At 44.2% G+C, this 16,046-nt stretch overlaps 1 protein-coding gene across 20 annotated transcripts in view; it reads right to left on the bottom strand.

Annotated features, from left to right (window-relative positions):
* MACF1 (microtubule actin crosslinking factor 1) overlaps positions 1-16,046 on the bottom strand; it is a 319,261-nt gene that overhangs the window by 289,815 nt on the left and 13,400 nt on the right. The window contains exon 1 of one of the 20 annotated variants that reach the window (XM_057500036.1): positions 15,416-15,739. The exons of the other annotated variants lie outside the window; for them this stretch is intronic. Within the exon in view, the coding sequence (XP_057356019.1) occupies positions 15,416-15,509 (94 nt within the window). The 5' untranslated portion in view covers positions 15,510-15,739. Of the gene's footprint in view, positions 1-15,415; positions 15,740-16,046 lie in introns of those variants that run through there. 20 annotated transcript variants of the gene reach the window in all.

Genomic DNA, 16,046 nt, shown 5'->3' with positions numbered 1-16,046 from the left:
ATCCCAGGTCACACAGTTAGTAAATGGCCAAACCAGGTTTCAATCCCAGACTAGTCAGACTTCAAAACCCTGTGCACTGAACCACTTAATCACTAACTTGGAGCTTCTCAAACTCTAATGTGCACAGAATCACCTGGGAATCTTGCTAAAATGAAAACTGATTCAGCAGGTCTGGGGTGGAACCTAATATCCTGCATTTCTAAGAAGCTCCCCAAGTGCTATAGATGCGGCTGGTCCCCAGATCACCCCAGTGCCAAACTTTTCTACTTGCTATTACAATTCCTCCTCCTCCACTCCCAACTCAGCAATCAGCTAATGAGAAGGACCTGAACTCCCAAGACAGAGGCACCTCCTAATTAAAGGCTTTGTTTCTCTGCCACTTTTACTATTCCTTCCTCTCCTCTCTTCCCCCAGGCTCCCTCAGCAAAGTCCCCACTCTCCTTTCTAAGGTAGGCTACACAACGCCGCTTGAAAGGAAGCTAACAGAGAGTTCAAAATAACTGGCTGTGGTATCTAAGGGGACCTCTCTAATGAAAAAAAATGTTAACCTTATACCTGAATGATTTGGGGTGACAAAAAAGTGCCAGCTCAAAGTCCATATCACCGATGAGCCTGAATGGTGAGCAAATGCTCCTGAAGTAAACTGGAAACTAAGGGTTATTTACTCCCATCATTTCTCCAAAGATAAGGGATGTGACCATTGCACCTCATCCCCACTCTCCACTCAGGTCTCTGAGCAACACAGGTAATTACAGTCTACCTACTTATGATGGAAACAGCCAGCTTCAACTGGGTTCAGCCCTCTCCTGCTCTACTTGTCCTTTATTTTAGGCATTGTCTGTGTTCTTGGTGCTTAACCAAGAGCACTACCAAACACATTCAGAAGTGGTTGCACTGTGCAAGAGTATGACATAATCACCTTTCTAGAACTGTACTGGATACCAGGCTAAAAAGGAAGTCCAAAATGGAATTATACATGATATAACTGAATGGGGATATATAGCACTACCCACAGCACAGGATTGTTTTTTGACTTAAGCCCTACAAAGTTCTATTACCACAAACTCTCTGTTCTGGGCAGTTGTCTTAAGATAAACAATTTCTGTAACTCTACTTGAGTGGTTCATATCAGACTACTTTCAAGAGTAGTCTGACTTGAAAATCCTTAAAACAACCCAGACCACAAATTCAAAAATTATACTGCATCTTAAGGTAAAAGGGTTATTGCTAAATGGAGTTAATCAGGCCTAGGTTCTAAACCCACTTTGGTCACTTACTAACTTTGACCCTCAGGGAAGTTACTTAAGTTCCTTAAGCCTCAGTTTCCTTATCTGTAAAATCTGCCAATGTTATTAGGCTGTCATAGGATGTTATGCGATGATTAAAAGAGATAAAGTACCAGGCATTTGGTAAGGGCTCAGTACACAGTTTCTTCCCTCCTCAACCTCCCCACTTTTCCTCCTCCTGCCTCCCTCCCCCACTTGAGGATATACAGTTAAGTCCATAATGCACATCAGCAACAAACCACATAAAGGAACTGTGATTAAGCATGGTTCCATTAAAAAAAAAAAAAAACACCACTCACCCAATGAGGAGACCTGGCTTTAGAATTAACTAGTTATCTGACCTTGAGCAAGTTATTGCACCTTTCCATGCCTTGTTTCATTTGCTTACCAGGAACAGAGTGAGCTGAACTAATCATTTCCAGTTCATTCACTCAACCAATGTTACTGAGCACCTACTATACTCTTAGACACTATTCTGGGTGCTAGGGATACAAGAGTTAATAAGTAAAAATCTCTATTATCTAGTAGGGAGGAAGAATAAGATATTAAACAAAGTAAGTAAATATGTTAGATGGTAACAAGGAGTTCCAGGTCCCAGGAACTAGAAGGTAAAGTAAAATACAATATTCAAAATGGGAAAGTGAGCTTGAGAATAGAGGCTAGGGGTTTACAGAGTTCTAAAATTATATAAGATGGGAATGAGGAAATCATATAAGAGGACTTTACTAAATTCAGAACATTATAATTCTCTATCTGAAGCACCTAATACTGAATCCTAGAAGAAAGCTAGCCACATATTCAAACTGGAGAGTCAGAGGTCTAAAAAGATCCTCAGAAGAACAGTTTGATTCAGTTTCCTGTCTCTAGCAAATGAACAGTTAAACCATCTATGAGAGTACTCCATTTTCTTCTTGAAATTCTTCAAGAGCAAAAATGACATACCATCCCCACAATCTAATATTTTTTCCCTTAAGATCACTGGGATTTTTTTCTACCATTATCTAATGCTATAGCTTTTTATTTATTACTTAGGCTGATTTCATGCAGTAAACAACATTTATAATAAAGCTGTGTGCAAAGCCTTCATTCACCAAACATTTCTCTAGCACCCATATAGCTGGGCACTGTTCTAAGGCTTGGGAACAGAGCTTAAGGTGTGTAGAGGAGATAACCATACAAACAACCAAACTACAATCCTCTGGGATATGTGTAACAGAAGAATATACAACCTACTAAGGTAGCATGGAGGAAACAAATTAACCAAGTGGGAGGAGAAGGTAAGGAAATGCTTCCCAAAAGTAACAATGTCTGAATTGTGTTAAAGGTAAACTGGAATTTGCTGGCAGGTTGAGGTCAAAGGGTGAAAAGAGTTCCAGGCCACGGGAACAACATGGCACAGACATTCTCCAGCCTAGCACGATGGAAGCTGAACACAGCTTCCTTCCGACAAAGTAAGTAATACAAGGAAAATGAGGTGGGAATTAAGACTTTTTGTTGCATGCTTGCTCTTTATTGCACACTGGCAGTGGGAACCATTGAGAGGTTTCAAGAAGCACATATACAACTTTATGAATCGAAAAATGAGATGAAACCAAGAAAAGGAGGAGGAGGAAGAAAAAAAGAATCCAGGGATTTCAGCTCTGCTCTTAGGACAACATACGTAGGCAAAGGCAAGGGGAAGCAGCTAATGACAGCAACAAATATTTTCTGCCTTTATTAGCTCCCTCAATAATGCCCCACATCTATCTTCTCTTACACCCCCGGACATGATTTGTTTTGCACTTCTGAAGGTTTTTCTTCTGGTAGGAGTGTCAAAGAACGGCTGATGGGGAAGAAAAAGTGAAGTCAGAGCAGTTAAGAGCAATCACGACAGTAATAAGGCCCTGACCTTAAGTATTAGCAATGGGGCTGGAGGAGAGGACAGATGGAGAGAGATATAGGAGATGCAATCAACAGGACTTGATGTAAGACTGGTGCCTGGGCAGGAAGAGGGAAAGGGAAGAAACGTGCATGAAGCCCAGGTTTCTGGTCTGGGCAACTAGATAGATGGGGAAGCCATTCACTGAGATGGGGGACACAGGAGGAGAAGCAGGTATGGCAATAGGGAGGGTAATGACGACACCCATTCTGGACACAGCAAGTCTGAGATGTCTGTGAGACAATTACATGGACAAACCCATGGGGAAAGGTGCTTGAAGTTGCCAGAAATACAAAGAAATATAATAATCATCACCATTTACAAAGTGTTTCAATTCATGAAGTATGTCAAATGCATCGCATTCAACACAACCCACACCTTCAACAAGGGCACAGTTAGGCTGGCAAGTTCAAACAAATGTACATAAAAAGTAACAAAAAAACATAACAAGAAATGCTACCATGCAGTTTTGGTGGTAAACTGCAAAAAATAAAAAAAAACCCACTTGTTATACTTAAAAACCATAATCAAATCACCATTTAACTTTCCAATCTCTGGAACTTCTATTATTTAACTTTCCATTAGCATCACAAACCTATGTATTGAAAGTACTATACATCTTTACAAGTCATAAAATGAGATGTAATCAAGAAAACGAGGAGGAGGAGAAAAAGGGTGCAGGGATTCCAGTTCTGCTCTTAGACAACATATGCAGGCAAAGGCAAAGGGAAGCAGCTAATGACAGCAACAGATATTATTTCCTACCTTTATTAGCTCCCTTAGTAATGCCCCCGCAACCATCTTCTTATTAACATACCACCTATGCTACAGCCAGTCGGATACTGCCTCTTATCCCTCCTCAAGGACATACTCATGCCAGGACCTCCACTGCCTCACCCCTCCCCAGGAGCCACCCACAAGATGATCAGAGAGGTGGCCTGAGAGATGAGACTCTTAACGCTCCCTCTACCTTTCTCTCCCACAGTGAGGATGCAGTGAAACTCCAGCCCCTGACTGATCCCCATTCTTCCTAATAAAGGTGGTATTACATGAGCATTAGCATTATTATACTAATTAACAATAACAATAAAAACAATGGACCAGTCCTCTGAGATATGTGAGACATCCCAACTAAACTAGTCTTGTCCCTGTTTCCATCTGGGTAACTAAATAACAGAGGCTGGGATGGGTCCTACATTCTTACCCACTAGAGGTACCCCAGACCAGGCCAGACCAGCTTCTTTCCAACCCAACCCCAACTCCATGGCGCATGATTCATTTGTGGTGTTTGTAAGCACACGAGTGTTTGCAGCAGGTCTGTGATGAATTTCCTCATATTGCAAAGATAATTGTACCAGAGGAACCAAGTCTTCCAGGTGTTCCTGCTAGAAACCGGAGCCTACCAATTCTGCCACAGGTCACTGGAGAAGGAGTGCCCTATTAGGATCCTGTCCTGGCTGTATGGAAAGATAACATGGCAGTAAGGTCCTGCATGACTAGAAAAGACAATGGAGACAAACTGCCTGGCACCAAAGGGCCATAGATGGCAGCTCCCCTGCCATCCAAGTTAGAACAGAAGGTGGTCTCATCTGAGTCCCCTTGCCCTCTCAACTACGTCTCTTTTTAGAATATCTTCACTGTGAAAATGATAGCTAAACGAGGAGTGGCCACCCACTATTTGTTCAAGCAGTTCAAGAACTGCTTACACATTCTTTATTGTCTTTTGTCATCTGTAATGTCTCTTATATACTGTAAACTGCCAGAGGACAGAGGGTTTATGACTCTGTTTCTGCAGTGTTAGATACTATACTACATTAAAAAGAGGCTTTTGATAGAGGCATTTTTGCTGATGGTTCTGGAGAAAGACACAAAGCGGTATCCTCAGGAGTAGATGGTCCACTGCAGTATGTGAAACCGGAGGCAAGGGGCACACCAGTGTGTACACACACCTCCTGCAGGAAGTGGAGAGAAACTGTAACTGATAAGCCAAACCAGGGACCAAATAAGATCAAAGATTCTCCAAATTAATGGAGGCACAACTTTCACTCCCTAGAATGACTCATGTCAAGTTTATCCAATGCAGAGTCCAAATTTACAAGCAGAAAACAAGCCACTCTGTGAGGAACATGCCAGTTAACACCCCAAAGACGCAGGGTATGCCAAAAGGGATAAGCCCTAAGTCAATTCTGAACTGGACCTAATACATTAGAAAATACCCTCTACACTACACAAGGCAGAAAAAAAAAAAAACAAGCAAGTAGAGGACAAAGGTAAGGGACACTAATACTGTTTTTAGATATAAAGGTCAGATAAACTCTGAGGGACAGTATCATCTGAAAGGTAGTGACTATATTAAACCTGTTATGGTAAGGCAGGGAGGGTTCTGAGTCACGAGAACAAATACATCACATTCGCTACCCCACTGCCAAAATAAACGAGGAGGCTGCATCTTCCACAATAGCCACTCTGTCTAGTCTTGCAAAGAACCAAGTCTCCTCCATAAGCCTGTTCCAAATAGAAAAGAGAATACAGATGCCTCAGTCTTCATGGAAAGCACAAATGTTTCTAAGCACAACTCCCACAGGGAGAGTAAGCAAAGCTAAGCCTGGAGTTCACTGTCAAATCAATGAATCCTTGCATTCCCCATATGATAGTGAGATGAGGATTAAAAACCACAGGTGAGAAAAGAGTCTCTACGTCAAGAATCAAGGTGCCCTCCACACAAAAGTCAGAATAAGTCAACACATAACAATCAATATCTGCCTGCACTTTACGAAATGCCATAAAGGAATGCAGAGTTAGGTTCCTGTCCCAAAGAAGCTTACAGTTTTGTTGGAGAAACAAAACACAAGACAGCCAGAGAACAATACAAACAATTGGCAGGCAAGTAGATGTTATATTTCTTAGAAGGATCCCTTACTCTTCCATCAAACCTGCAGTGGAAAACTCTGATCCTGGATCAATCCACCCACCTGCCTTCGCAGTATGTATGTCCAGGTGCTTCAGTGTTTCTAGGGCTAGAGAAAAAGCAATGTGCATACATGCAAGCACGTGCGGGTGCACACAACACACACACACACACACACACGCACACACACGTACACACCTTTCTTTCCCTCCCCAACTCTCAGCAACTTCACCTCCTACCGCACAGAGAGAATAAGAGGCATCAGGGGAAAGTGTCCCAAAAACCTACACCTCTACTCAACCAACTTAACCACCAGCACTCTTGCTTTCTTCCCTCTTATCTTTCTCATCAGATGCATTCCTCTTTTGACTCTGGATCCCATGCCCCTGTCGGTTATTCTATCCCTTCTTTGAATTTTATCTCCTTCTCTACTCTTCCCAAGCAGCAATTAAACAGTCTTAAAACATCTCTGCCATATTACAAAAAGCAAACAAAACTCCCTCCACCCTACATCCCATCTATATAATGTCTTGCTCCTCTCTGTGCCTTCAAAGTCCAGGTGTCAAAAGTTCACTGATTCTGATTCTGCAATTCTCATTCACTTCCCAACACAATGTTTCCTGAAGCACGCTTCCCACAACTCCACTAAAAATGCTCTAGTAAAGGTGACTTTTATGTTGAGCCTGAAGTCCTTATCTTGCTTGACCTCTGCACAAGCTGACACTGTATGACACACCATCCTTCTTGAGCTCACTTCTCTTCCTCCTACATCTCTGGCTACTCACTCTCTACGGACAATTTCCTTCAGAGGAACCCTCTTCCTCTGTCCCCAAAACCACCTTCCCCTTGAAATTCTCCAGAGTTTTTGTTGTAAACCTCTTCTCACTGTACACACACTTCCTAAGCAGTCTCCATGTCCTCTCCTGTGGCTTTGATTCATAAGCTGATGACTGCCTCACCTAAAGCTCTCCGGAACACACACTCTGTACAACCACCTACCTGCCTGACAGAAACCTCGACCTCAACACAACCAAACCCAAACTCGGTGTCTTCCCCTGCCCCCACTGCCACCACATCCCTGCAAACAATCTTTCCTCCTCTTACACTCATTTTACTGAATGACACCACCGACCCACATAGAAACCCAAGCCAGAAACCTGCAAGCCATCCTAGTTTCTTCCCTCTCCATTCATACATCACATCCACTTAGTCATCAAAACACATGGATTTTACCCCTTAACATTTCTTGGTTTGCCCACTTTGCTACATTACTGCTTCTACAACCTTCGTTTAAACTCTAGACACCCCCTTCCAAAATTACTGTAATTGCCTCCTAACTGGTCTGTCATTAGTCTCACCCCTCTCCAATCCACCTTCACACTGCTGCAGAGGAAAATTATTTCTAGTAAATCCAATCAGTCTCCCTTGCCTGACATCCCTCAACAACTCCCAAAAGCCTGGAGGATAAAGTCCAAACTCTACAGAGTAGGATATACAAAGCCAGTCAACATTTTAACCCTCCCCACTTTTCCTACCTCATCTCATTTCTCCTTCCCTCACATCCTCCATTCCAAGCTTACTATCTCATATTTCCTCTTCTCAAGCCCTCTCATCCCCTTACTTTTGTTCATGTGCCCAGAATGCCCGGAACTTTCGGCCCAGAGTCCCAAGTCCTCTAGGTGACAGCTCAGTCACTTCCTCTCAGATGCCTTCCCTGATGCCCTTTCCTGCGCTGGCTTAGTGAGCACCACCCTTCCCTACCACAGCACCAGCATTCACCTATGGGACAGCACTCCCTGCAGCAGGTAGTGACTGTCAGGTCACCAATATGTCCTCCCCACTGAATGGTAAGATCAGAGAGCTACAAGGACAATACCTGTGTTTCCTCAGCACTTCGCCTACTGCCTGGTTCAGAGTAGATGTTCAATAAATGTTTATTAATTCAGTGAATGAATGGATCCACCAAACAAGCCCCCTGACACCCTGGGAGGTTAGCAGTTCCAGATACAACTGAAGATTTTAGAAAAGACTTAAGATGACTTCTTATGCAATTCTTGATAGGTATTACTGAAAGCATACAATGAAGGATATCCAGAGAATGGGTAGAACAGGTGTTCTGAGGCACTAGGCATTGCTGATTTAAATCAGATATAAAGACTTAGAAACACAACCTTAAGTCATAGGTTCAAAAGCACAGCCCTCTCTAACACGTTAATAATGAATAATGAAGGTTGTCTCAAACCTCTTCTCACTGTACACACACTCCCTAAGCAATCTCCATGTCCTCTCCTGGGCTTTGATTCCATAAGCTGATGACTGCCTCACCTATGACTCTCTAGAGCACAGATTCTATATAACTACCTACCTGCTGGATACCTCTGCCATTTAAAAGAAGATTTTACACAAGAAAAAAAGAGAATTTTGTTTTGGAATAGCCCTGACACAGGGTAATTAATTATTTTTTTCAAGGCAAAATCTTATAGAAAAGAGTTTGTAATGATAGTATGTAAAGTATCTTAAGTCCCTGTACCTGCCCAGAATGTCTCTCAAAGATACTCCTCTCCTCTACATCTCTTAATCTAACCCCATGACTCAATTACAACAGTGGCCTCCTGAAGTAAAAATCCTGTCCATTGCATAAACTTCAGGTTCCTCATACTAACATTCAGGACCTTCTCTCCTTCTACCTCAATCTAATATTCTTTCAATGCTCCTAAGTGTCTCTCTCCTCCCCACTGCAATCTCCCCACTATCACTTTCCCCAAGACAGTATCTGCTTATAGATTCTAGAAGAATGCAGTGTACAAGTGAGCTTATTCATTGTTGTTGACTGAAAGCACAGCCAAAAAAAAAAAAAAAAAATCCCTGTCTATATGTTTCAGTTCAACATGCTCCTCTGGGTTGAAGCCATCTGAACTCCAAGACACTTCAGGCAAGCTCATTCTTTTCATCAACACAAAGCAATTGAGTTTACCCTTCTGAACAAGAATCACGATAAAAATTTTCTCCAATAAGAGGGAATCCAGCAGTACAGCTGGCAAAGCCCTTGCCCAAAATAAAAATGCTGACTGACCAATTAACTTGTCCTAGGCAACGACCCAAATCATCCCTGATAACTGGCACATCTCTCATGACTGACACGTGGTCACACAGAAGAAAGAAATTTGGACAGAGAAAGAAAAATAAATGTGTGTGCCCAGTGAGAGCAAACTTACACGGTAACACAAATTTATGGAGCCACAGCAAGCTGAGGGTATCACATCCCAGACTGGTCAAAAAAGGTCCATCCTTGAGAGCTGCATTCCCTTCAGGCAGAGCATATCTACCCGTTGGTCAGCTGGCCTCTCCGCCCTCCCCCTACATATAGACAACTAAGGCAGGCATATTATCTAAAGCTCTATATAGTTTCCTATATTTTTTACAATTTTCTATATTAAACATGTTACTTTTATAATATGAAAAGGACATTGTTTAAAACTATGATTTGAAAGTACTGATATGATTGCCCCTTCTCTTGAGAGGAATTCCCTGTCAATCAACCACTTACAAAAGAAGTATAAAAAGCCTCTATGTTACAACAGCATAAAACCTCATTAGGGAAACAATTCTAACAGACATGAGGCAATGCAAGAATAACACAAAACAGTACACAGTTAAGAAACTAATTGTGAGGTAGATATTATAAGAGATCAGTGAAGTAGACATTATAAGAGATCAATGTCCAGGAGAGTGACAGGAAAAAGCTGCAAGAAGGACACATGCTTCACTTTAATTTTTAAAAAAAGAAGAAAGAAAGAAGATTTGGACGATCAGAGAAAGAGAGAGGCCATTCCAGGCAGACAAAACAAAAAGCACAGACGCAGTTCAGAGGACCTGGAGGAAGAATTACTGAGACCTGCACATATGGAGCAGAGAACCGTTGGACAATAACAGTTGATATGCAGTTAAGTACGCAGAGCAAGTCAAATTATGGAAGGCCCTGAAAGCTGGAGGCAAAGAATCAGAGACTCATTATAATCTAGTCCAGGAATTAAAACACTCTGGAAGGAAAAACAGTATTTCATTAGAAGTAACAGAAAAAGTTGAAATAAACATTCTTAAGTTCTTCAAGCAAAGCCAAGAAGCCTGAAAGGCCAGGAAATTTGTAATGCCCCTGGTAGAAAGAAGCAAGACAACAGAGGTTTAAACTCCAATCAAAACCATGAAGAGCAAAAGCGTGGAGCTTTTCCATACCCTACAACCTAGTCCCAACATGGTTCAACATATAATTACCGGAAGCTAAAGGGCAACCTTATCTAGTAAAAGAGGGCCTGGGTGTTTGCCAGACCATTGAGAAAACACTACAAACTCACTTTGCAGCCCATAATTGTCTACTTGTGACTTTTGATCTTGTGATGTTTCTGTTCCCATATATACATTCTGAAGTGTTCTTTCTACTGTGATTTCTAAAACCTGAAACTGGCACTTATAAGTACAATGTAATAAGGCCTCAGCTGATGCATTTCCCTGGCGTGTATTGTTACTTGCTAAGCAAGCCCAAGACAAAAGCAGTAGCTCCCACAAGCACTGTCAGCACATGCACACATTTTATGATTTCAACAGCATCAATGTGGCCAAAGCCTGTGATTTCCCAGCAGACGGACTTGACTCACTTTCTGAATTAATAGTGTCCATGTCCAGAAGGAGAAATTACTCTATTGTTCTGTCTAGAAGCTATCAACTCCAATCCAAGGGCTGTGTTCTAAAAAGGAACTTATAAATTGAGTCTATATTTAACCAAGAGATCATTTCAGAGTGTCACTTAGGTAAACATAACCAAATCCTCAGTCTATATTTTTCAACCAATATGTTAACAAAACTTTATCACCTTGTACTACATTGCTTTTGTATAAAAATTTCAAAGTGATTCATATAGCATGAAACCTCTACCATAATAAAAAAGAAATTCTCAACAGTTCAGAGACTTGGAAATAGAGGCTAAATGAGGTATGTGACTGTAGTTCAGAGGCTAAAAACTGGTAGCAATAATGATATTAACAAACGATACTAACAATTAAAGCATTTTCACAATTATCTCAAGCCTAGTCACTGCTCTGATTTTAAAACTTCCTTCTGTGTGACACAGTGTGAAACCTTCATTTAGAAGTCTAGATCCTGGCTCTTGGAAAATAATTTAAGTCTCTATGCCTAAATTTACCCATGAGGATAATACGTTCCTTACAGGATATTATAAAGATCAAGTAAGATAATAAATATGAAATCGCTTTGTAAAATACAATGTGTTATATATGTGAAGGTTTTTCTAAACATTATGGCTTCACAGTGTCCATAGTTCATTTACATTCTCATGAATTCCAAGGAGGTAGTATTAGCTTCCTTATTTTAACAGATGAGAAATCCAAAGATTAGAGATTAAGCCTTTTCCAAGGTCACACAGAAGTGGCAGAGGTAGAACTGGAGCACAAGACTAAAGAAATTTAAAGCCTTGTTTTCTACTATCATGCTGCCTTGCTAGTTTTGTTATGTTAAATAATATGCAGACCCTTCACTCTTAACTCTCTGTGCAGTTAAGTTTTTTAAGTTATTTTCTGTGACACCAGTCCTAACTAAAAATCTGTCCTAACTAGCTTCATATAAGCTTTGGCACCTAGTGAGAACTCTTAAACTTTTAAGTACCAGATACTCCATGTCACCAATATTGAAGTGAATATTCTCTTTTATTCCTAGTCCAGCCTGGCCTGTAAAGACACTAAGTCTTGAGGGCTTTGTGAAAACAAAGTCTAATTCCGCCTGAACCAACTTATGTATTACTGTTTTTGCTTCATCAACTATCACAAATGCAGATTGTGTTTGTTTTTAACCCTCCTCACTAATACCTAAAAGTATGCCCATATCAGTATTATTTGTCTCTATCTGAGGAAAAGAATTAGATCCTGGTCCTACCTCTCTGACTATTCTTTCTTAGTTTCCTTTGGTGCCCATAAGGACCTCAGTCTACAGAGAGGAAAATTGTATGACTGGCCTATAACATCACCTGGATGAAGTATTTCTCAAAACGATACACCTCTCTTCTCTTTGTTTCCATGTTTAGCAAGCAACCATCTGATTACTAGCTTCATAAGCACTCTGGTGCAAGGGAAAGAGGGCCCAGACAGCAACGTAAGTATTCCAATCACAGGACAAGTATGTTCTCTATTACGAATTAATAAAATTGGTGTACTAAAATTGTTGCTTTTTTTCAACTTTCAATGACTAACTCCCCCACTGCCCATGGAATAAAGCCATTAAAGGACCTTTACAAGCTGGACTCTGGGTCCTTTACAGTATTATCTGCTCCCACAAAATTCCAGCTGTTTGGTCACAACCAGCTACTCTCATTCCTCAATCCCTCAATTCACTTTCATAGTTCAAGCCTTTGCACATGCTATTTATGCCCTCTGCCTTCTCCCCACTCCACCCTCCTCCATCTGACTAAGTCCCATTCATGGCTAACGGCTCATTCAAGTGTCACCTTCCTTGTCAAACGTCCCAAAGAACCCCAAGTAGAGATACTCATCCCTCCTTTTGCTTCCACAGTACTTTATATATTCCTGTTCATGTACTTACCACAGGATCATAATTACTGGCTTGCATATACATTTCCCTTGCCAGATGTGAATAACCAAGGGCAGGAACGAGAGATCTCATGCATAAGTCTGGCATCTCCAGAGTCTAACATTGTGTTACCTCTAACAAATGTTTAATAATTGTTTGTTGGAGGATTGGAAGAATGAAGAACATACCCTGGGTCTGTTGATTGTTACCCACTCTGAAATGTTAGGATCCAGAGTTATTACTTAGTACCTCTTCTTGCTCGCTGGTCAGGCTCTGAAAGAGCCTTTGGGATATTTAGGAAATAAGAGAGTGTTTATGCCCGTGCTGAATCACCTAATCCTGCCAAAACACTGCTCACTACCTACACACACGGAAATAGTTGCCAGGCACAAGTCTGGAAAATCCATGCTTGACAACCATTCCTAACACAGCTGCAATACCTACTGTTCCAGTATCTTCGCACTGCAAATGATCACTTCCTTCCTCACCTTTGCCCCTCAGGGCAGTTTATGCAGCTAAAAACTTTAGCTTTCCTTCTGAACACAAAAATCCTATTTCATTTGTAGAATGAAGTAACTACAAATAATAACAGCAGAGAGAGAGAGAGAGAGAGAGAGAGAGAGAGAGAGAGAGAGAGAGAGAGAGAGAGAGATCTAGGTAATTTGGTGGCCAACCAATGAGAATCTAGAACACCATCACCATCGATATCAATTCCTCCAAGTCTCCCCAAAATGAATTCCTGGCTTTATCCTCACAAACTACCTCCCCTGGTCACACTATTGATTCCAGCTTAGGCAAACAGTTCTCCTCCTAAGGCAGAAAGGGGATTTCCAAGTCTGGAAAACGCAGGAATTCCATACAGCAAAGTAACAAAGGCCCGGATGCTAATTCACCAACTTCCCAGTGAGAATGGTGCAGAGGGGAAGAGAAATTCTGCACCTATTATAGAACAGACGGCACAACGACCTCATACAGCTCAAGTTAATTTACTTTGGCCAACCATTTTGACTCATTCTTCCCCTCAAGAGATCTGTGTCTGGAGAGGATCAAATTCCAATACACCTGATCAAAGTCCTTCAGAGGTCGGCCAAAGTGAGAGAAAGCTAAAAGGGCTGAAAGGAGGCCTCCCCTCCAACAAGCCCTACTTGCCTCTCCTTTACTAGTTTCATTTGCTAGGAATCCAACTTCCTTTCAGCTGGAGGCCATCAGCAATATGATACAGTGAGGTACTGAGATTTCTTCACCTATTTTTGTTTTAATTCTGCTGGTTTTTAAAGCTGTCACACCCCAAGACAGGCCCAGAGTGCCCTCCCTCTGAAGAGCGCAGTGTTGCTCAAAAAAAGCTAAGGGAACTTAATGGAACCATTCACTTAGCAGCGTTTTTTCAATGAAGTTCAGCAGCACAATCTAACCTCTTTGTGCTCTGAAATGAACCACATTTCTTAAAAGAAAGACCACAGGGGTTTGACAGAAAACTTGCTGCAGGCAGAAAAACCTGGACAGCTTACAGGAGCTGATGTAGAAGGGAACAAGAAGAACTACTAAGCAGGTCCATTTTAGCATTTCTCTCTCTCCCTCTTTTCTGCTGCATTCCCAAGCAGAACTCTAATACCACAAGGGGGAAAAAAGGAACATTTTACAGCTTCTTCATTAGTTTCCCTTCACTGGATATGTGTCGTAAACAAGTATGCTGGACTCAGTAGAAGGGCTGAAGTTTCCTCTCCTCACAATGAAAAAGAACTAAAGACCCAGTGACAAATAAAATAGGAGAAAGTGCTGCCTATGTAGTTTCTGGGAAAACCTCCATGTCTGTGGAAAGCTCAAGTGCCTCACAAGCAAAACCCCAGAACTGAATGTTAGAGATCAAAGCAGGGGCCTCCCAAGGCCACGCATCCCTCACTCTCACTAAAAGGGCACCTACAGCAGTTCGGGAAATGCCCGCCACAGGCCCTCTGGCCTGTCAAAACTTTCTCTGTATACCCCCAAGGTTTGGATGAGGCATTAACTTACAGAACTGTTTAGCAAGCGGGCCTCCAGAGGCTGAAATCCGAGCTCCAAGACAAATCTTTATTTCTGAGGGAAAAAAGCAGCAGACCCCTGCCTCACTCGGGCTCGAAGCCCAAGGGGGGTGGGGGTGGAAGGAGGCCTCGCCACCAAAACTGCACTCACTGACACCGGCGGCTGCCTCACCCGCTAACCCCCGGCCCCCGGGAAACAGAGGTGGTTCACAGCCTCGGCCACCACGCGACTGATCCGAGACTAAGGGAGACAAAAGGGGGCGAGGGACCCTCGGCGGGCACGCAGACGTCCCAGCCTCGTCCAGGGAGGAGCCGCACGGGAAGCAGAATGGGTGGCTTCGCCCTCGCCCAGCCCCTCCTCCTCCACAGCAACTCCCCACGGCATTAGGTGTCCAAAGCCGGCTCCGCGTCTCCCCTCCTTCCAGCTGGAGCCAGATAATAGGGCAAATAATGTAACTGGTGATAGGAAAAGCGCCGTCTGCTGCAGGAGCGGGTTCCAGAGGCTTAGCTCAACTCCGTACATAAACCGGCCCCGAGTAACAGCAGCTCCGAGGCCAGCGCCGACGCCGGGAGGGCGCGACCCCGCCCGGCCGCCCCACCTGCAGCGGGCCGGGCGGAAGGCCACGCCGCGCCGGCCCGCGGGCTCCCGCTCCTGCCGAGTCCCCAACCCCGGCCGCGGCGCCGGCCGTACCTTTGTAGCGCTCCAGCACATCCTCGTAAGCCTGCACGAACTCCTTCTCCTGGCTGCGGTTGGCCGGCTGCTGACCCGGCACGTAGCCGGCCATGGCCGCCCGCGCAGCACTCTCCGCTGGACGCCGGTTCCAGGCCCGCGCGCTCAGGCGGCGGCCGCGGCCCCAGCCCCGGCCCTTTGTGCGGCCGGGGGCGGCGGCGGCGCCCGCGCCCTAGCTCCCCGCTCTCCGCCCGCCTCGCCCGGCCCGGTAGTCGCGCTCCGCTCCTCAGCCCGCTCGCACCGGCCGCTCGCGACCCGCCAGCCCGGCTCCCGTTTCCGCCTCCCCACCCCTCGGCTCCGCTCCTCCCTCAGCCCGCCCCGGCGGCGGCGGCGGCGGCGGCGGCTCCTCCTGTCAGGAGCGCCGGGCCCGGCCCGTTCCCCGCCCCTCTCCCGCCGCCTCCGCGGCCCGGCGCGTCCTCCAACCCGGGGCTGCGGCCGACCGGGCCTGAACTGCCCACCCGGGCCCCCAGGTGGCTGCGGACCAGTGCCGGCCGCGACCGGGGCCCCGGGCCGAGGGGGGCACGCGGCGGGCCCGAGCCGGGGTGTGACGCGGAGTCGGGCCAGGAGCGAGACCCCCCGCGCGTCAGGGTGA

The sequence above is a fragment of the Manis pentadactyla genome, chromosome 4 (genome assembly GCF_030020395.1).
Source record: "Manis pentadactyla isolate mManPen7 chromosome 4, mManPen7.hap1, whole genome shotgun sequence".
Classification (NCBI taxonomy): domain Eukaryota; kingdom Metazoa; phylum Chordata; class Mammalia; order Pholidota; family Manidae; genus Manis; species Manis pentadactyla.
The sequence above is the reverse complement of the archived record's forward strand: the minus strand, read 5'-3'. Positions and strand labels throughout refer to the sequence as shown.